Source organism: Momordica charantia (assembly GCF_013281855.1).
Source record: "Momordica charantia cultivar OHB3-1 chromosome 8 unlocalized genomic scaffold, Mcharantia_2.0 BLBB01000008.1, whole genome shotgun sequence".
Classification (NCBI taxonomy): domain Eukaryota; kingdom Viridiplantae; phylum Streptophyta; class Magnoliopsida; order Cucurbitales; family Cucurbitaceae; genus Momordica; species Momordica charantia.
Genome location: NW_028275166.1, coordinates 6,832,033 through 6,853,855, shown reverse-complemented (window position 1 = coordinate 6,853,855; position 21,823 = coordinate 6,832,033). Strand labels below are relative to the sequence as shown.

At 35.3% G+C, this 21,823-nt stretch overlaps 3 protein-coding genes and 1 pseudogene across 4 annotated transcripts; 1 reads left to right on the top strand and 3 right to left on the bottom strand.

Moving 5' to 3' along the window:
- Positions 1-137: 137 nt before the first annotated feature.
- Positions 138-10,148, bottom strand: MAA3 (P-loop containing nucleoside triphosphate hydrolases superfamily protein). Of its 2 annotated transcripts, XM_088127856.1 has the most exons (20): positions 9,607-10,148; positions 9,366-9,513; positions 8,993-9,153; positions 8,340-8,546; positions 7,562-7,750; positions 7,231-7,266; positions 6,391-6,476; positions 6,197-6,247; positions 5,799-5,910; positions 5,623-5,728; positions 4,687-4,784; positions 4,056-4,160; positions 3,876-3,968; positions 3,364-3,417; positions 3,082-3,140; positions 2,910-2,994; positions 1,251-1,619; positions 943-1,065; positions 780-866; positions 138-668 (listed from the first exon to the last, which is right to left on the bottom strand). In XM_088127856.1, exons 1-20 carry the CDS (start codon positions 9,706-9,708, stop codon positions 450-452), a joined length of 2,490 nt encoding a protein of 829 aa, XP_087983982.1. In that variant the 5' UTR covers positions 9,709-10,148; the 3' UTR covers positions 138-449. The 2 variants fall into 2 exon arrangements, with proteins under 2 accessions (XP_087983982.1, XP_087983983.1); XM_088127857.1 differs by lacking the exon at positions 9,607-10,148 and having other exon boundaries at positions 9,040-9,153; positions 9,366-9,507.
- LOC148209444 (U2 spliceosomal RNA) lies at positions 3,696-3,811 on the bottom strand (annotated as a pseudogene).
- Positions 10,149-13,405: 3,257 nt separating the features above from the next.
- Positions 13,406-15,529, top strand: LOC111020347 (large ribosomal subunit protein eL6z). The gene is made up of 4 exons (XM_022296996.2): positions 13,406-13,720; positions 13,927-14,033; positions 14,899-15,080; positions 15,173-15,529. Exons 1-4 carry the CDS (start codon positions 13,470-13,472, stop codon positions 15,326-15,328), a joined length of 696 nt encoding a protein of 231 aa, XP_022152688.1. The 5' UTR covers positions 13,406-13,469; the 3' UTR covers positions 15,329-15,529.
- Positions 15,530-15,997: 468 nt separating this feature from the next.
- On the bottom strand, positions 15,998-19,213 carry LOC111020270 (FT-interacting protein 1). The gene is made up of 2 exons (XM_088127606.1): positions 19,081-19,213; positions 15,998-18,897 (listed from the first exon to the last, which is right to left on the bottom strand). Exon 2 carries the CDS (start codon positions 18,794-18,796, stop codon positions 16,319-16,321), a length of 2,478 nt encoding a protein of 825 aa, XP_087983732.1. The 5' UTR covers positions 18,797-18,897; positions 19,081-19,213; the 3' UTR covers positions 15,998-16,318.
- Between the last annotated feature and the right edge of the window lie 2,610 nt (positions 19,214-21,823).

Genomic DNA, 21,823 nt, shown 5'->3' with positions numbered 1-21,823 from the left:
AATCCCCACCTGTTACCATTATATTTATTCCTACTCATGCTTGATTTCCTCCTTTTTTTTTTTTTTTGAAACAATGCTTGATTTCCTCCTGATGTTAGTTCACTCGTGACATTCTTTTAGTGCCACAACAATACCAATTGCCATGTAGAATTGGGAATTTTCAATATTACAAGTGTATAGTTTCGACATAACACTTTCATTAGGCTGTGAACCAGAGAGAGCTATTATAAAGTAAATAAGTAATCTCTCACGTCGTCTTTTCTTCATTATAGTCAATATTTATACCATTGCTTCTACGCATTTTTACAGGTCAAAATTTGCAAAATAGTTTCCCTCTCCCTCTGGTTTCCCCCTCTTTCCTTAAAAATGATGTACAAATCGATGTGGATGTAAAATAAATATGTAATTTCCCAATTGTGGGAAGCAAATAACTTCTTGTGTTGCAGGCTCTAATCTTCCTCAAATCCCCCTTCGTACATGTCTTCTTCTCCATCTCCAAAGTCATTGTCGTCTGGCTGCACTTGATCGGCGTCCCCAGCAGTGGGCTCCTGAGCAACATTTGCCTCAGTTTCATCTCTCTCCCCAGTTGGGCGAACTGCAGATTCAGCCTTCACTCGCATCGATTCGATACTATCATCGCTGAAAAACGAGGTATATGGCTTTGAAACCTGCAGAGTGGTGTCATGGAATGCAAATTATTTTTGCGAGTCAAGCAAAATATAAGGCGGCTGAAACAGCGACTAGTAATGAAAAGTAGCTCCAAGCAATGGAAAGTTCACCTTAAATAAACAATCCCTCTTCTGAGCACTTTCCACCAAGTTATTCCAGTGTTCATCCCTCTTCAATGTTGAAGCAGAACCTACCACCTGAAATTAGCAAATTTGATTGAGTTGTGAATAGTTGCACTGAAGAACTTTATCTCTACTTAGTGCCACATCTTACCAAGATAGAAGATCTTGCCCTGGTGATTCCGACATTCATTCGACGACAATCAGATAAAAATCCTATAGATCTGTTCTCGCTTGCCCTGACACAAGAAAATATGGCGATGTCCTTTTCCCGTCCCTATGAAAGGAGATTTTCTCTTAATTATCATACAAAATCCTGACTGATGACATGAATTGAGGCTGCATTAATAAAGGAAAATCTAAAACTTGTTCTTTGAGAAGCATGTTTATGGCACGTGTGTAAGATGTCCTGTCCAATTAGCCAAAAAGTTTCATGTACATTATGATTTATAAACCGATTACCTGGCAACCGTCAACACTTGTAATATCCACTATGCCACTAGGGTCAAGTCCAAAAGTATCCTTAAATTTTTCTTGGAGAAGTTTTACTTGCTGGCTATAGGGTGATATGATTGCAACCTGAGAATTTGACTTTAACTCTGGATATGAAATAACCAATTTGTGATACAGGAGGAGGACAAATTCAGCCTCATCAACATTCACCCAAGATCCACTTCCTGGGGGCTGAGATTCTTTCCCTTCATGTAAATCAAAGAAACAGAAAGGACCGTAACAGCGGAATGCATGCCATGCACGTGTTGTCCGCAGTTTGACATCCGGTGCATCCTCCAGTGACTCAGCATAGAACTCCCTAGATGGAAAGCTTCTGATCTGATGAAAATAGAGAGAGATCAAAGTGAGGAAACAAAATATTGATAGGACAGAGAGTAGGAATTTCGTTGAAACAGAATGCAAATTAGAAGTATGGTGAGGGAATGCTGAGAGTCCTGCAAACTGTCCTACTCTCAGATCTAGCCAAGATTTTCCTAATTCCTCCACCACAGACACACCTGCCTATGGTTATAGTTTCCCTCAGTTTCCAATAACAAGTTTAATCCTTCTACCACTAGATACACTAGCTAACTAAGTCTCTTTCTTACAGAATCCCCCCTTTTGCTCTTTTACTCTTCTAACGCGAGTATAGTACATTGGAATTTATCAAAGATCAATAGATTATCTCTAAGGGGGTAAAAGAGAGAAAAACATCCATCCTTCTTCATGCAGATGAAAGAGAGAGAATGGGTTTAATTAAAATTTAGAGCAGGTGATTCTTTACAAATCCACTCATGAAGATCCTTTATAGCGGGTGCATAACTTAGATGAAAAGATTGGTTCTATTCAATACCACTAGAAAGAAATTCAGGGAAAATGTAATCTTCGCTTCTTCTTTTTTTCCTTCAATTTTGTAAATCTAATTAAGGCTATCAAACCGATTGATGCAGCAGATAGCAAAAACAAGCAACAAACGCCATTATTATTGAGAGGTCCAACAAAGAGGTAAAAGGATATCTGCCCGGAACCTTCCAAAGTGAAAACGAGCAAAAATTTCCAATAACCAAGTATACAGCTCTAAAAAGATTATATGGGAAAGCGCATCATATTCTTTTCCAAAGGGTTTAAAAAATATAAGACAGGCAAAACTTTCTGCCTGTTGCAAAATATACTTTGACAAATAATAGTTTACTGACAAGGGACAGAATGGACAGAAAGAGTCTCATCCACTCTGTTCCATATTTATCTTGAGTAACAACTACTACTTATGAGATCATACTCAGCTTCACAAATCCATCCAGTGCTGATTTCATTAGGGTGTGTTTGGGAGTGATTTTGACATGACCAAAATCACTTTTGCCACGGTCAAAATCACTCCCTTTCTATTGATCATGTTTGGCAAATTAAAATTTGAAAAAATTGATTTTAGGAAAGTTTAAAATTACTTTAAATTGATTTTAAAGGTATCACTTAAGTGATGATTTTGGAAAATTAATTATACTTAAATCTCTTTTTTCAAAACCACTCATTCTACCATCACTCCCGAGAACACCCTTAGTATTCTGGTTGAAAGAGAGGACAAAAAGGCAGGATGATATTTAAAATTTCTGTAGATAGTTCCAATCTTACCTCCGGATGCATTCTATATTGGATCTTCAACATTGTAACAGGATACCCAGCTGTCTGAAATCTCTTGAACAAACTCTTGTCATATCTGCAAATTGGTCGGTTCACAAATGAATAACGATTACCATATGGTGAATGAAGAAGATATTATGAACGCTAAGGGAAAATATTCTACCCAAACTTCTTAGCTGTTGTAGAAATTACAGTGGCTGGAAGTTGCTCTGGGTCACCAACCTATGACAAAATAATAGTAAGAAAATACAACTACAGAATTACACAAAATCTGAGCTTCAAGAAAGTATGCGCAGTGGTCCACATGACAAAAGCTTCAACAGTTCACCAAGTTGTCAATCCACTTTTCGTGTTCCGAGATATGGAGAGCTATAGGCCTAACAGCCCATAATAGTTGTACTAACACTATTGAAGAGATCCAAAAGGGGGGAAATTGCAAATATACCAGGAAAACTTGTTTGCATCCATTAGCCAGAGGAACAAGGGTTGCCAATTCCACCTGTATAGAGCAAGTTCCATTAAAAGAAAGAAAAATTTAGCCAACACAAATGGTTCAAGAAAAAGCAGGTTTTGATGCATACGTTTCTACGTAAGTTTATGGAAGCTTGTAGAGTATAGAACACTCTAAAGCATCAAATAAGCAACTCATACTGTAATGGACATTTGGAGAGAAACAAGCAAAGAGTGGACATTTTTTTTTTTAACAAGAAACAAACTTTTCATTGATAATATGAAAAGGAAGAAAAAAGTTCAAGGATACAAACTTCCAAAGGAAGCAAAGAGTGGACATTTGAAAAACAAAAAAGAAGTCAGATAATTATCTGCTAAACCAGTCCACATCTGTTAAGAACAGATACTACACTTGATTTTAGCCAAAAGGCAGAGAAAGGTGTAAACCAGTCCCCTTGAGAGATTCTGTAGTCATATTCTAGCCACTGGGAATTTAAAAGCACTTACAGCTTGGGCAGCCTCATCTATTATAACAACATCAAAACCCCGATTCCATTTACTAAACAGAGAAGAACCACTAAAACTGAGTGTGGAGAAAACCTGCCAAAAGTAAACAATACTAAAGGGTAAAAAAAAATGATGTAGAAAGCTTAAAGCACTAAGGCTTATAGGAGAAATATTACATACAATAACGCTCTCATCCAGAATTGCAGAACGGATACTGTCTAAATCTGTCCCTGAAGCTCCACTTTTCGCTTTCCCGGTAGTCATACTATTTTTCTTTTGTTCCACCTGTAAAGGCACGTAGGTTAACTTTACCGAATTGGTCCACATTACTTTTGTTCTCTCTTTGCCTTTCTTCTTATTTTCTTTGAATCCTTTTTTTTGTTGCATCTTGGTGTAACTTGGTTGTAATGCTCTCCTATTTTTAACCATTAAGGTCTTACTGATTCAGTATCCAATTGGAGATGTTTTTTGTAACTCCCTTGGATACAAATTCACCCTTTTGAATCTCCCTTTTGTAACCCAAAGTTTTATATATCAATGAAATTGTCTCTTTCAAAAAAAGAAAAAAAAAAGATTTATCTTTTAATGCAATCATTTTCAACCTTTTTGCATTCTATTTGTTATATATTTTCACAATGAGCCTCTTGTAGTCTCCATCAGTTGGCTCTTTTTTTCTATTGATTCTCTATCAAATTGTGTGCTCCAAACAATTGCACCTAAAACACATTAAGTGTGCGTGTGTCTAAGAGAGAGAGAAAGAGAGAGATAGAGGTCATATTCAATGTCGTTTTGAATATTCCCAGATGCATACAAGTTCTTTCATGGAGACTGTCTTTATGGAAGGATGGGCTTTTAGTCCAATGCGCACAATCTTCGGAGTATATGGATGATCATTTTCATCACGTACACCTACACATGCCAAAACAAATACAGAAAAGGAGGAAAGAAGACAAACTATGTTAGGTTGCAGCAACAAATACCCAATACTGTCTGTATGTGGATTACACTGCAGCAAGGGTCCTTTTTATAAGAAAAAACATGGTTATACTCATCAAATCAGATGTAGAAAACAGAGGTCACTGATCTAACATCCAAGTTGGCACTAAAGCAACATATTTCAAAGGGTACATGCCAATTACAATGTAGATGTGCTAAATAAAGCATGTCTGCGTGGATTCTAAATGATGCCATACTGGAAATGCTCTCTAACATAAAATTTATGTTCCACAGATTGTATGCATATATCAAGATACATGGCCACCTACATGCAGTAGATAAACAAAAGATATTTACTTTCTTTCCTTTCTACATCTCAAATTAACTTGAAACACAACTACATGATGAACTAAGTAGTCTATGTCAGACAAATGGCAAGAGGAGAGCTCTTTTGTGGTCTCCCTTGACTTTGGTTAGGGAGGATGTCTTTATCTTCATTCTTCCCTTTCCTTTTTCGCTCCTTTTTGTGAATGGATAATGGACAATGTTTCTTACCTAAAACGGCTTTCGTTTTATTATTTAGAAACATACTGTAGCCAAATTAATTCAATGCTTGTTGGTCATAGATCTAGACACAAGAACTTATGTACCACTCTTACTGCTTAGTCCATGCAAACAGCCATAGATACACACTTGTACAGCTCCGAATAGTTACTCCCCATATAGTTATCAAGCCAACAAAATCCAAATCAAAATACAGCTCAATTGGGCAAGTCTAAGGAGATAGGGAGGGTGGAAGGGATAACTTTACCAGTGTTTTGAACGCGCAAAACAATCTCATCAAGTGCAGAGTTAGATGGGGCACATACAAGCACTCGTACACGATACTTACGATTTGACTTTACTACTTCTGGTTTCTACACAGGACATAAAGTAAGGATCCATGATTTGAGGTTAGCTAGATATAATGAATATACTTCAACTTACGAGTTCATTTCCTGAGGTAGGGAAAAAGCCATCATCCCCATTTACTGGCATTATATTATCTCTAGGATTTATACCATTTAACCATGGTGATGCTTGTATCCAGTGATCGTATCTGTAAAAATGTTAAAAAGAAAAAGTTTCAGAGATACCTTAACTTTTACAAAGTATAACATATTTATCAGCATGAAATAATTCAGATACAGATTTTGTAAATAACCTGGGATGCAATGATCTGATAGGTTAATTGGTTACATAAAGATATGAACAATTTATTCAAGGTAAATTGCAAATGCAAACATAGGCACTAAAGAACCTATACGTACATCAAATAATGCCACAAAGTTATCCCTAATACAGTCACAGATGATGAACAAGAGATGTTAAAAACAATAACCTACTTTTCCCTCACAGGTAATTCTGACCCCTGCTTTGTTTCAACCAAGCCAATCCTACACAGGAGAAAAGGCAAAAATTTGAAGAAAATGTCTTTTTTCTCTCTCTCTCTTTTTTTTTTTTTTTTTGAGAACAATGATGCATTTAACAATCTGTTGATTGAGGAATGTTGGAAGATAAAGCTTTTTGTTTGTTTTACTTGGAGTGCATCCTTGCTGGTGTGGCATGTAGAATGGCGCTAAGAAGCCCAAGGATGGTCTGTGTCTTCCCTGTTCCTGGAGGACCCTAGAAGGTATGATACAGTCAGAACTTGCACTTCCAAAACATTATTATTTTCATGACAGATTATACTCTGCAATTTGTACATACTTCTCAAATATACAATCAAAGCAAAGAGTCATTTTTCAACTAATTAAAAGACTAAAAAAGAGACCTTGTTTGAAGAACTTTGAAATGGATTGCCATTACTTATAACAACCAGAACAAGGAAAAGGCACAAGTCAATTGACATCAAATATAAGTTGCTTGTTCATGGAATTAACGGTTCTAGAAATTTGTGCTTGAATTCCTCTTTATGTGAGAGAATTAGAAATAAACCATTTTTTTTGTTGAGAAACAATCTCCTTAAGAAATAAAGCTCTATTCAATTATATAAAACTGGCACATTTGTGAATGAAATAAACAAAAAGTCCAATAGAGAGAAGACAAAAGGTGAAGAACTCGACAGGCTTGCTCCAAAAAACATATCTACCACTAAGAACAATTTATTGAGAAATTAATAACTAAATCAATTCACTCCAAAAATCTACCCTATTAAAAGCACCCCCAATCCAACAAGCATCTCATGAATTTTTTTCTTTACATCTTTTGAGTTTCTACAAAGTTGGTAATAGTGAATTCTAAGACAACAAGGGCAATCTCAATTAATGATGATCTCCATAAAACATATAAACTGATACAAAGTTACAGACCAAGAGGTTGTAGCATTTCTAAATAGGTAAAATTATAGATAAAAAAACACAAGCATAATAAGATGGACCTGTATGAGAACAAAGGGTTTACGCGATAGACCAGCCTGCAATTAAGATTATATATGTTCAGAAAATAGAATATGAAGTTTGTATAGTTTTTTTTTTTTTTTAAGATAAGAAACTTGTATATATCAACCAAAAAGAGAAGCTTGTATAGTTAAATGATTAAAAAATAAAAGTGCATAAGAAGAAATACAAGAGAGGGAGAGAGAGAGGGAGGGGAAGGTACTTGAATTGAGTCATAATCTTGAAAACTTTAAACAAGGGAAAAATAAATACCAGACTGACAAATAACTACAACACTGCTTCACCAAACTGCTACTTACTACTAACACTGACCTGTACAGCTGCCTGTTGGGATTCATTAAGATTTTCTTTCATGTAATCCTGCAAAGGTCTGGAAATTTTCCAGGCTTGATCTTTACTGGTATTCTTATCAGCAGCTGCTAATATCATATCCTTAAAAGGTAGAGAGCTAATAGACCACAAAGCTATATATTCACGAATGATAGTTGATAAACTGCAAATCTGCAGAATCAATAAATTGGCTTAGAAACACAAATAAGAGAACTGTTCTGTTGTTAGTATCTGTATAATTACTAAATTAAGAAACAACAGAAGATTGAGGAAGTGACCAAAAGAATAGAAATACTCGTTGGCACTAAAACAATCACATAAATGCTTTTCATTAACTATTTTCTTAAACAAAATCTAAAAGAAAAAAATGGGAATATATTATAATATATGATTCCGCAATATAAATATAGGCATTAAAAGAATCATAAGAAACAAATTTCATTTATGAATATTAGGTGGGGGGCTCAACCTTGAAAAAGGAAGTTACAAGAAGCTCTTCTAACAAGCATTAACAAAAGAGGTAGCAACAATCATATTCTCAAATAAGGATTCAAGAGAAATGTTTTACTTAATTAAAAAAAAAAATGCAGCATGCAGAAAACTATACAAGCACTATCAACTATTATAGTTACTACAGGCATAAGAAAGATATATCAAAAGTACTTAGAACCATCAGGTACCATCAACAACAAAAATTACCAATGAAAAGGAAAAAGCCGCCATCCAGAAAAACTTTTAGAAAGTATAGGGGAAGTTTTACCTTTAAACTGTAAATATATATTCCATCTTTACTAGAAGAAGTAATATGAGACCGTACTTTCAGAAGCCTTGGAGAAGATACAATAGCGTCTACACCTTTATGTGTGACTTCTCCAGCCAAATACATTCTAAGTCTGAGTTTACTTTGTTGGCGACTTTCCACTAATGCAAAAGCGTATGTGGTGGGCAGTTTTGCATTCTCCTGAAACTGCAAGAAATACTATGACATTAGCTATAAAAAGGAAAGACAAAACACAATAAGCCAATTTCAATAGGCATACAAATCCAAGCATTCAGGGAGGATTCAAAACAGAATGAAATCTTCAATATCCTCCGTGAATGATAACAATGGAATTTGAACTAACTTTTTCTCATTCTTTTCCCCACTCTCATTTAGTTTTTCGGCTTCTTTTTTCAAGCTCAGTGTAGATTAGGTTCAATTTTTCTTTTCGCCTAAATTACATAGAACCAGACCAGAAGAAAGAGAAGTAAACCAACAGAGCTTCAAGAAAAATCCTCCATAAGGAGACTATCAGGTGAACGACTAACAAATTTGCCCAGCATTTATTTTTTCTGTTCTCTAAACTTCTGTATGGAGAAAGGTAGAGAAATAGGGGGGAAATTTTGACAGCAAAAGTTCTTTTTTCCCTTCACCTTCTCCTTGGAGAGAAGCAAAAGATCATTTGGCGATAGGAATTCACCCTTTTCGCTGTCTTCGTCATTTAGTTCCTCCTCTCTGAGATACACTATCTCCGGGAAGTGAAATCCATTAACTTCATTACACTCCATGATCGCCCTGAACTTCCAATCTGTCGCTGCAAATCCCAAGTACTAAAATTTAAGAAATTTGATAGAGCAAAGGAGTATTACTCATCATAAAACCTCAAACCAGTGCAATCTATAAACGATTCTCCCCCCTCATAGCTACCATTGCAACATACAGAACACGTAAAGATATAACTTTTCCTTTTTCAATTCCCTCCTCAACTTTTTCCCGACCGACCCTACTGCATAAAAGTGAAAATACCTTCTTCGTCGTCATTCCTCTGAATAATCTGAGCCTTGACTTCTTCCAACAAAAGCGGCTCAAAAGTAGAGATATAATCATCAACGTCCTTGTATGAAGCTTTCACTTCCTTCAAACCCAGTGATGATCCATCATCATCCTTGCGTTTCTGCTTGCAAGAAGATAGAAAGTAAAAAAAAAAAAAAAAAGCCAAACTCCAAAAACGGAAATATAGCAGAGAATTGAGTAGAAGTAATGCAACCTTGGAATCCTTGAGGAGCCGAAAATAGTCCCAGCTGAGAATAATTTTGAACAAACGACTGGTAACAGATTCTTCGGCAACTTTCTCTTTATCAACAGCCATGAATTGAATTAACAGAGGTGGAAGTAGAATGGAGTGGCACTGAGGAATCGAGGGCCTGTGAAGGGTTTAAGGCATTATTCAGAAAGAGGTGGAGAAAACGCGAGGCAGTTCCAGAAAACGTTTCTCTCCGCTTTCGTGCAAGAATTTTATAGTGCAAAACAATCAAGCGGAAGAAGAATCGTCTTCAGAAGAAACTAATCATCCTCCAGCGCCGCTTTGCTCCATAGTCAACTTCCAATGGCGATTAAACAAACCTCTGCCTCGATTGGAGTATTTTCGATGTTAATGTTTGTTCTGATTTTCGTTATTGTTCATGCGTGGATACGCAGCGGCTTCGCAAGGAGGTGTTGCGGCGGCGAGGAACGGTAATATGAATCGGGGGAGAAACATATGGGGGTTTAATTTTCCTTTCTTTGTTTTCTAAACCCAAAGTCACATTGTTAAATGTTTCTCTCATAATCTTTTGTTCGTTGTCCTGCTTAGCTATGTTTGTTTTATATTTTAAGTAAATTATATTAAAGTATATAGCTAAATCATTTATAAACAAAATGTAGTTTTTAACCCAATATATATATATATATATCTCTCTCAAAAATTTCAAATGACTCTTCTTCAAAAATATATTTTGAACTAACATCCCTATATTAATATCTTAAATGAAAATTTGATCTTTCTTACACGTTTAAAAAATAATAATTTGAGATAAATATTCATTAATATTTTGAATGGAAAATAGACTAGACAAAATATGAAACAAATTAGTAATGGTAAAAGTTTATCTTAACTTAAGTTTGAAGAGAGAGAATATAAAAGAAGCTACGGTTTTTAAATGCCTCAAAAAAATAATAAATAAAAACTATCGTTTTTAAAGGAATTCAAATCAGTGCAAAATTGAGTATGGGTAAAATTGAGACTTTAATTATACCTTATTCCAAATTATACCACGTCAATATTTCGTTCAAAATATTAATCGATATTTGGTATTTTTTTTTTAACATTTATTAAATATAAAGAGTAATATTTAAATTTTCGAAAGATAGGAATATTTTTAGAAGAATGGAAAAAGTTGGAGCGTTTATTTTTTAATTTATGCCCATCATATTTTTTAATAAGTTTTGGTTTGAAAAATCATTGAAAATGTATTATCTTTTGCAACCAATAAATTATATATATATATTATATTAATTAGATAAACATAATACTATTAACCATCGTGTCCATAGCTCTGACATCAACACAGGGAGAAAGATCATTTTTCCCCTATCGACCATATTGAAAATATCGAGAGATCCTATGTTGATACATATCGCTAGTAAAAAAAAAAACTTAAATGACCAGGTCCACATAATAGGACCCATTAAAAATTAAATTCAAACTTCAAATGCTTCATTAAAAACAAAATTCGTATTCCAAATATAACAAATATGTTATTTTTTAAACTTCAATGAATTTGAGTTAAAATTAAATTTAAATTTCTGGGACAAAAATAGTGATTTTTTTAATTTCAATTACCAAATAGAAATCAAGTTGATACCTCTAACTTCTAATCTTAATTTTTTATTATTAATCTAATAAATTTCTAAAGTTGCCTGCAACATTTATTATATACATAATTGAATCTCGGTCTTCAAATTTATAATTTGGTGGAGATTTAAAAACATAATTTTACGCACACCGAATGATGAATTTATAAAGTTAATATAAAGGTGCATATGAAGCGATCAAAATATATATTTTCTTGGAATGACATCAAAATATATTTACTTTAAGATGAATCAAATACTTTGCATGAAAATAACTTCAATTAACATTTATAAAATTACGTGCAATTATCCCCTAAAGAGAATAGAATACCAAAGGAATTTTCAAGTTGTTTCTAGATAACTGTAAAACTTGACCAGTGAAATTAAGCATGAAACGATAACCATATAAAGTAATCAAAGATGGGAGATTAATCACCGCATCTAGAGAAAGTATTATTGAGATCTTTTTTAATCTATTAATGATAATATAAATGGACGTGTAGAAATAAATAAGTAACAAAGTTCTACCACCCAAATTTTGTTAGCAAAAAATGCAAACTAAAGCAACCAGGCAGGGAATATAATGGTAAAAAACAATTCCTAAATCGGTAAAAATAAAGTTAGCAAGCTCCTCTCATTTCATACTGTGAGAGTGAGGACTGAGGAGGAATCAAGACCATAATAAAACTTCGTATCTGCATTAAAACAAAAAGCAGATAATGTCAAACAAAAATAAACCCATAACATCAAGATCCTGTTTTAAATAATCAATTTGCTCCGAATAAATCCGTACAACACCTCGCAGAAGGTAGCTTGATGTTCGTAGTGCAAGTAGAACCTCTCCAAATTAAGGTCTTTAACTGTTGATGTCGACGAAAATGTCGATATCTCAAATTCATGGAAATATCGATAAAATGTCGATGTCGATTGATATTTCTGTAAAAGTTAAAAAAATAAAAAATCGTAAAAAATATTTAAATTAACAAATAAATATTTTCATATTTATAAATTAGTTAAAAATAATTAATATTAATATTTTGTATATATAAGTGACATTTTGTTGATATTTTTCATATTTTGTTGATTTTTTTGAACTAGGATGAAAATGTGTCGATTTACTTCTCATGTCAATATTAAACCCATGAAAATATGGATATATCGATGTAAATGTCAACATATAGATGAATATTTAGAACCATGCTCCAAATATGATGGAATCTACAAATTCTTGCAAACCGTATCTTAAAATAAAAATGAAAATAGGCAAGAGAAAAACCATCATCGTGGGAATGAAAAAAAATCTCAAAAGATTTGATATTTCAATCAGCATAGAAACCCCAGGTGGAAAACCCAACAAATTTTTCTCCCAATTCGTTGAGAAAAACAACAGATCAAACTCGATATATACAAAAAAAAAGAGGAAAAAAAACAGAAATGAGATATTCAGACAGAGGAAAAGGATAATAACCAGAAACAAGAATTTTAGTCTTTCTCGTAGTCGACTCAAAAAACGATATTGAAACAGTGTGGTGCTGCAAATATGTGGCACCACACCGTTTCAATATCGTTTTTTGAGTCAACGATATCTGCGAGTCGTTAAAGATCCCACATTGAAAAGAAAATAGACCTTGCAATGATTATTTATAATAAACATAAACTATTCCTCTTGTTACCAATTAATTTTGAGATGGAACCCCCTAAATATTGATATGATATCAGAGCTCAAAACACTCAAACGGACGATGAAAAAATGGGAGAACCAAAAGAATTACGAGAATGAAATTCAAACTATTTTAGGGTTTAGCTGAAATTGTTGAAGTGGGAGTGAGAAATCAAAACACGCGCCAAATTCTGGACGGCAATATTGCGAGGAAATTGCATACGTGTGTCAACACGTGCAACGTGGCACTTTCTTTTCATTATTGACGGAATTGCCCCTACAATGTTTTACCACACTTATTCGGTTCGGGTTCGCTTTTAAACCGATTTTGCACACCCTCGGATATAGATTATAATGGCTTTAAATAGAAATTGATTTTTATCTGAAAAAGAAAGAAATTGATTTATTTTAGATTTAATAATAGAAAATGTAAATTGGTCCATCAAATCGAGGCCCAACAGCAGTACGGCCCAAATTCATTTTAGGGTTCTACAAGATATATATATATATATCTTCGTCTTCGCAGGACTAGGGTTTCGGCGAGGAGAAGAGAGTTCCCAATTCCGAAAAGATCATCAATGGCGCCGAAGACAGCCAAAGTCAGCAGGAACCCCGATCTCATTCGTGGGGTTGGCAAATATTCGAGGTCAAAGATGTACCATAAGCGAGGTCTGTGGGCAATCAAGGCCAAGAACGGAGGTGCCTTCCCTCAACACGATCTCAAGCCTAAGGCCGACGCTCCGGCAGAGAAGCCGCCCAAGTTTTACCCTGCCGACGACGTTAAGAAACCGCTTGTTAACAAGCGCAAGCCTAAGCCCACCAAGCTCAGGTTGATCTCTCTCACGCTCTCCGCTGGATGTTCACTGCCTGTCTGTAATTTTTTCTTTCTGTTTGGTGTGTTTCAGCAGCTTGATTTAAGTTTGAAATTTCCAGAACTTTAATCTTGTTGGAATTCTGAATTGCGTATGAGGATGAAATGTTGCTCCTTTTTCTGGATTAATAGAACATGGTTTGTCAATTTTATGCTCTGTGTAGGTCTAGCATTTCTCCTGGAACCGTGCTAATCGTACTCACTGGAAGGTTTAAGGGGAAGAGAGTTGTGTTCTTGAAGCAGCTTCCATCTGGGTTGCTTTTAGTCACAGGTGAGTCTTAGGAGGTTTTTTTCTAATTGCCTTCTCTTGTAATTTTTTGCTGTACTTCACATTGTGTTGGGGTTCTCTGAGAAGGAATAATTCAGTATTATGAAGGTCTTTGTATCTATTCGTGGTGTGTTAGGTATTTTTTCTGATTACACTGTGGATTTTTGCTAGATTTGGATTCGGAATATGTGTCGTCTTTTTGCCAACTTAGCCATCGTCCGTGTCATTCCCACATATTATCATAATACCAAACCCTTGCGTCTACTCGATACTAGGAGTTTTGGATTTTTGAAGTATAATAGTTTATCATGATAAATATTAAAAATGTCGCATGCCTCTAATTCTTCTGTAATGCTCTGCAAATGATCTTTACATACATTACCCTTATTTTCTTAACTTCATGTGCAATATCTTTTACCGTCCTCTTTCTGGTGGTTGTGGTTAGTGGGAGGGGTTGGCATACATGATTCATGTTGTAGTCGTAAATGTCTGGGAGGAAGGATGCATAGAAAGTAGTGATTAGCTAGCTGTCCACCTATTGGGTAACAATTTCAATTTTAGTTTTCTGTTTTTAAGAATCATGCTTGTTTTCTTACCATTTCTTTAGCATGTTTTTCACCTTTCTTCTGAACACGTGTATAACAAAATCAGTTTTTAGAAACTACTACTTTTAGTTTAGATTTTGTAAATGTCTTTAAAAATTGATATCAAGACAGAAGAATACATAGGTGGAAGTAGTGACTGTAAGCTTAATTTTAAAAAACAGATAAATAAAAACAAAATTTTATCTGATGAGCTCAAACATTATTTTATTTTGCAATTCTAGTATATGAAAGGGATTTTCTAAATTTAAAGTTTGTTATTTTAGGACCATTCAAGGTCAATGGTGTTCCTTTGAGGCGTGTGAATCAGTCATACGTGATTGCAACCTCCACCAAGGTGGACATTTCAGGAGTCAATGTGGAGAAGTTTGATGACAAATATTTCTCCAAGGAAGTTCAGAAGAAGAAAAAGAAGGGAGAAGGAGAATTTTTTGAGGCAGAGAAGGAGGTTTGTTATGGATTGTTATCATCTTTTTTTGTTCTAATACGAGCAGTTCTATTATTTCTGTCCTAATTTTTGGTCACCATTTTTACATCTAGGAAAAGAGTGCACTCCCACAGGAGAAAAAAGATGATCAGAAGGCTGTGGACACAGCTCTGCTAAAGTCAATTGAAGCGGTTTCAGACTTAAAGACCTACTTAGCTGCCAGGTTTTCTCTAAAGGCAGGCATGAAACCGCACGAGCTTGTTTTCTAGATATTTGCCATTTTGTGCTGATACTTTTCTTGTGGAATTGGTCACTACAATTTTCTAGTTTATGTTTTGTTATGGGAATTCTAGTTTTGAAATTATGCTTCTCAATGAATTTTGCAGTGAACTCTTTATTCATCAAATTCTGTCATGTAACTTCCTTTGACTACTGATGGTGATACGATAATGTAATTTTTATTCTACTCCTATCATTGTCTTCATGCTTTTGAAAAATACTAAGAGCAGTGAACAGTCATTAGAAAAGATAGATGCCTGGACTTCCATGCTACTGTAGTCATTTTGATTAGTCTGTGATGAGACGCTACAAAGAGGAATTTGGATTATATATTTTAGGCCAAATAGATAAGTAACTAATATGTCTTTTTTTTTTATCCAATTTTGTCCCAATTCTTGTAAAGTTTCAATTTCATTTGATTTTTTTCAATTAAATTCTTATCATCATTGAATGTTTATATATGAAGTACTAAGTCAAGTTTGTTATATACATATATGTGTGCGTGTATATGGGTAAGTGATACCTTTATTTCATCAAGGTTAAACGTAAAGTATTAGATTTGATTAGACAATGTATTTTAAATCTAATTGATATAGTGTATTATGCAATCTACATATCAAGCAAAAATATTTGGTAATAAGGAATCTACATATAAAACAAAATTAAAACATTTAAAAGTCTGTTAATATCAAAGATTAAAGTACATATTTAGCTCTGGATTTCATGGTTTTTTATGTTGTATGACAAACAATGGTTGAAATACACTCTTATCTATTGTTCTTAGGATGGTGAAAAGATGAATATCTACCAATTTATGCTAAGAGTATACAATCGGTTAAGGTATATATTTTCGCTCAAAAAGTTGGAAGTTTGATTCTCGTTTTTTGAACTCAAATATCGACCAATTTATTGGAAACTAGAACTTTGAACTTAAAAGAACAGTCGTCTGACTTAAATATTGACATGAATGACCCCATAACTCACAGCAAGCTGTCTGTTTGAGGAGGCAATCTCTTGAAGAAATTTCCAGGTACTGAAGGTAGCTTACTGCGAAACTTAGGATGCCTCAAACAGTACAAACCTGCAACTAAAGCCACCACTCTGAAAGGTGTAGCATATAGAACAGCAGCAGCACAGAGACAAAACACTATGAAAAGGCTGGTGGCTCTCGGGTCCCTCCAGCTGAGCAGAGATTGAACTCTTTCTCCTTGTGTTGCTATGTCGCCCACAACCGTCTGGATCCTCCCCGCCACACTTCTCAGCCTGTCGTACCTCAGTCGAACCATGTCGTTTGGTTTTGAAGTAGGGAACGTGTCGAATTCTTCGTCGAGCTCGTCTGGGTTCACTGCTTCAGCCCAAGAGAGCTTGGTGTCCATGTGAGGTGGGTACCTTGGCCTGAACCTGTATTTCCATATTCCAATGAGGAACATGTAGAGAAAAATAGTGGGGAGTATCAGTTCTGGATACCAAATCAGTATAAGGAACAAGATGTGCACAAGCACAGATGTGATGGGGTTTCTCCAATTGCAGACTTCTTGGAACCATCTACTAATCGAAATCATTCCTGAAAGCAATGACATGATTCGAAAGAAGTTGGCTTTGCTTCTTCTCATGCTCCAGATGTGTGAATCCACATCTAACATGTACTCGACGACTTCTTTTCTAAGAGGCGGTTCAGCTCGACCGAGCCTCGTTGCTACTATGTTCATGGCTTGGAATCTTAAATTTTCTATTTGGTTCACTGTGAAAGGTTGAAGGTAGTGCATCTTTGGGAGCAATGGATTTCCATAGACATGTATCATGTTTGCCAAAGACAGGGTGGTGAAGCGAACGGCAAGTTGGAGCTCACCCATCTTCTTCACTCCATTGGGGTGTAGAACCAGAAGGGGGTAAGAATGAGTGTAAATTTTGTGAGCTTCTAAAGTTGACAGTCGAATTCGAACCTTTCCGATCCTTGAATCTCTTGCCCCATTGCCTCCATTATGTTTCTCACCACCCCCCAAATGACTATTGTCAAAGACTCCCAAAGTAATAACAGTACAAGGATCATAGACTTCCCATGTGTACTGCTCATTCCATTTGGGACTGAAAGTGTTGAGAATTGTTCGGGTTCGAACCCATTTTTGACCGTACTTAGCGATGCAATAGGCGTCCGTGCTTCCTCGCCCATCCTTCATCTTCATCGGAAGTAGTCCTTGAGCACCTAAAATTCCTACCTCCAATAGTCCCACCGGTTGTTTCCATAGTTGCTTTGCAGTTGGTCGTTGGTCACTGATGTATAACGTTGATTCATCTAATACATGATATCCACCCTCGAGACAAGCTCTCAAGTGAATCCTACTTGAAAATTTGTGTTCCTTTCGCCTGTCAACTTCTAGAACCCCAAAACCGTACTTCTCGAGATTGAACCACCGCGAATGAACTGGCCTGTGATCTAGCCGCTTATCAAACATGTCAAGAGGGAGACTGACTTGCCCCAAGACATCTTCTTTTGAAGGGTGCACTCTGTCCTCTATAGTGATTAGTAATTGTTCTTCAAAAGGCTCAGCTACCACAAACACCAGATCTTCATTCCAAAATGGATTAGTGGTACTTGTTGAACTGATCATTGTTCTTAGTACCTGGTTTCCAATTTGAGCTTTCACGAAAACATCTGGAAGACGGTTTCTATCGTTCGGGATTACATCTTGAGCTTCAATCACATTTATCCTTAGATACCATAGTTTTGGAGAGACGTAAACCTTTGATCTTACATTATAAACACCCTCCCCATAGACTGAAGCAGCATCAGAATGCCATGCCTCTGGGAAGGCTTCATCAGCTTGTGTTCCCATCCAAACCGCAACCATGATTTCCCCCCTCACCTTGCCCGTTCCACGCCGGTCCTCCAATCTGTACCATTGAGGAGCCAGTGGACTATCTGGGGGAACTCGAGTAGGAACCTCGTTCAAGTCGAACACCACGCGGCCGAGATAATCATCTCTTCCCAGCATTTCTTTATCCTTGACAAAAACTTCAAGTGCAGAGGAATGGATGCGCTCTTTTGAGAAAGCAAAGACTTGATTCCATTCTGGATTTAGCTTCTTGTCAAAATGCCTTGTTCTCCCCTTATAGTTACCAAGCTTCACTTCCACATAAGGATCACAGCCTCCGGTGATGGAGCTGGGGGGAAGATCCCGGGCTTTCGCAACTCGAACATATAGATAGAATGTCTGCTCAACGAGGTCGTAAGTGCTCGCGTGTCGCTCACCGCTCAGCCACCCTCTTCCACCATATGCTCCGCCATTCGGCCAATGCTCACCGAGTTGGGGATTAGTGTCCTTGATCTCATAGGCATCATCTTGGTTGTTGAGGTTAGCTTGTGAATTGCTTGTGTTCATTGCAGATGGAATGCCTCTGTTCATTGCAGACGGAACGCCTTGAGGCCGTTTCTGTACTAATATTCGAGGCCGCTGCATAGTTTGCTGCTTATGTAATTGTGTCGTCTCTCGTCTTGGTTCGAACGGTCCTCCTATCTCTACCTTAGGCTCTTTAGCAGGATCTCTGCTGGGAAACTCAGCTACAGAAAAAGTTTTGGAAACTTCAGATGCTGGGACAGTTAAAACTTCTTTCTTTGGTTCTGCTTTAGAAGCCTCTCTAACTGAAGGTCTAGTAGGAGGAGGATCAGAAATTGGGGATTTTTGAGGATTATTTATAGGAGAGTTTTTTGGTGATGAAATATAGATTTTCAAGCCAATCTCACCTTTAACAGCTGAGAGAAACCACTTCTTTTCCAAATGGAAGATCTGATAAGTTTCCTCACCTTCCTTGGCAATGTTGGAGCAGGGAATTCTGACCCTTCCAAGAAAGCTTCTGCCTAGTCTCTTTTCATGGTAAACAGAGATGTCAATGGTTTGGTGATGATGGTTTCGGGTTTGGTCGAAATCAAAAGATAGTTTCTGGTTCCAAATCGGGTTGAGGTTATTCGTGATAGTTTTCGTTCGGGTTCGACGGTTTTGAAAATCAACTTCTACAAATGGATTGGCAGAGCCTTCACCATCTTTTGGCATAAGATCATGAGCATCTACTACTTCCACCACCAGCTGCTGCTTCTTCATAATCCTTCTATTTCTTCTACCATTGCTGCAAAAATATACAAGGAAATCACAGGCCACAAGTAAACTGGAAACTCCATCCAGAAGCAAGGAAGTTCCATTTTAGAAGGCAGAAATAATAAATAGGAAAGAGCCATAATCTCTCTCACTCTCTACCCACCAAAAAAAAAAAAAAATATTGTGGTTATAATAATGGTGAAGAAAGGAATGGTTTGTTGGAGAAGCTGACAGTGAGCTTTGTGAAAACCCAAAGATGGAGGGAAAGCAAAAACCTTTTTTTCTTTTTTCTTTTTTCCAAATGAGAGGTTATTTCCCACAACCCAACAGTACTTGTTTCTCAAGTTTGCCAAAAAACTGTAAAGAAATGAGTTTACATACCTTACGTAGTCTAATTCGACAACATTTTACTTCAAATATAGGAGTTGCTAAAATTAAAATTCGGGAAAAAGAACCTATTGTATGAGAAATACTTCAGGAAATTATGCAAGAAGCTAAATGAATAAGAAAATAACTCCATATTAGATGAAATTGATAGAACTTTCAAGCTGCCAAGTGCCAAACCAGCCCTTTCTCTATAATGGGTACTGTGATATTTCCATCCAATTTTGATGAAGGGTGAAGGTTTTGATTTTATAGCATATTCTTGTTTTTAATTTGCTAAAAGAAAAAGTTTTAGGACTTAAACTTTAAAAAATATTTAACAAGTAAAGTACTTGAAAATATGCCTAACAAGTTCTTCAATTTTAAAAGTGTCTCAATTTACTAGACAAAGAATTGTTAAGTAATGGACTTGTTCAATATAAAATAGAAAATTCAAAGACATTTTAGATCTTTTTTACGATAAGAAAATGATTACTATGATTTTACTCAAATAATTACAAGATCAACCTTGACAAAAAAAAAAAAAAAACAAGTTGCAAATACTATTGTAATAACTTGGAGAGGATTAAAACCCTATAAAAGTGAGGGTGGGACCCAAAAGTACTTTGAGAGACCTTTCGATAGCTACTCGACTAAATGAAAAGTTCTATTTTAAAATTTCTTATTTTTTAGTTCAACAATATGGTGGTGGTTATTCGAACATCTAAAATTTTGGTTGAAAATATGTCGGGATATATTGATATACTTGATAGTGTATAAATATAGTTTTGTTGTCTCATATTCCTTTATTTGTAATTTTGTAGTATATTTATTCAAGGTAAGTTATATAATTAATAGGTCAAATGCATATTTTAATCCGTAATGTTTGGGAGTTTATTTTATTTTTAATTTGGTTCCTATTATTTAAGAAGTTTCATTTTAATCTTTTATTTTTTAATATTTTTTTAATTTAGTCTCTTACCTTGTCCTATTAATATTACATATCACACCAAACTTTGTCCTATTAATCGAAATCATCGTATGGAAGTAGTATGGTTTAAATATTATGGATTTTTCAAGTTATTTTGATATATTTTTCGGTACTTTTTTCTCAACTCTGTATGTACCAAGTATTACAAAAAAAATAAACGAGACAAAAAGATTTATTAATATTATCGTAATTTATAAATAATTTATAATAGATATTCTAACTTTATTCATATTTGAGTTTTAGGATAATTAACTTAGTCCTTATTCATTGGTTTTTAGTAATAGATTCATTTACTCCTTTTCAAAATGTGTTTGGTAGCTTCTGAGTTGCGAAACATAGGTTAAAAAAGTTCATCAGAATCGTTAGTTTTATCCCACAATAAATCGTTTTTTGTATTCTGGAAAAGGGCAGTGGCCTATGAGTTAAATATAGAAAACATCCGAGTTCACAACTCAATTTTTTATCAATTGAACCAACTTTAAATAATCGACTCTAACCGTAAACATAATTTGAAATGGAGAGGCAAATTGCTTAAGTTGTCCCTTTCTTGGGAGGGCAGCAAAGGCAATGTTTCTTAAAGCATTGAGTAACTAGTTAAAAAAGCCAAAATTGGATCTAAAACGAAGGAAAAAAGGATCAGCCCAAGGGCTTGTAACCATGGCTAATACAGAGCTTTTTCTTTGCCTTATTCCTTGCTTGTTTTACCTTTCACACAATTTCATTACCATTCATCTCTTCCTAAAGTTAAAAAGTTCTTGAATTTTCACCCTATAGATAGGCCAAATAGTTCTACGAAAATCACTTTGGGCATTTTCAGAATTTTTTTAATCAATTTTGATCATCAAACCAAATACTATGAAAATTTTGAAAAGTATTATTTGTTGAACTAAGATCACTTTTCAACCTTTCAAACGTCTCAAACTCTCTACAAAGTGGATGATACCGTCCATCCACAACACGAAATAGCTCTTCTCGAGCTACTATTTCCATTACAACAGTCTACAAAAGAACTTATAACACCAGTTATGTAATTTCAAAAT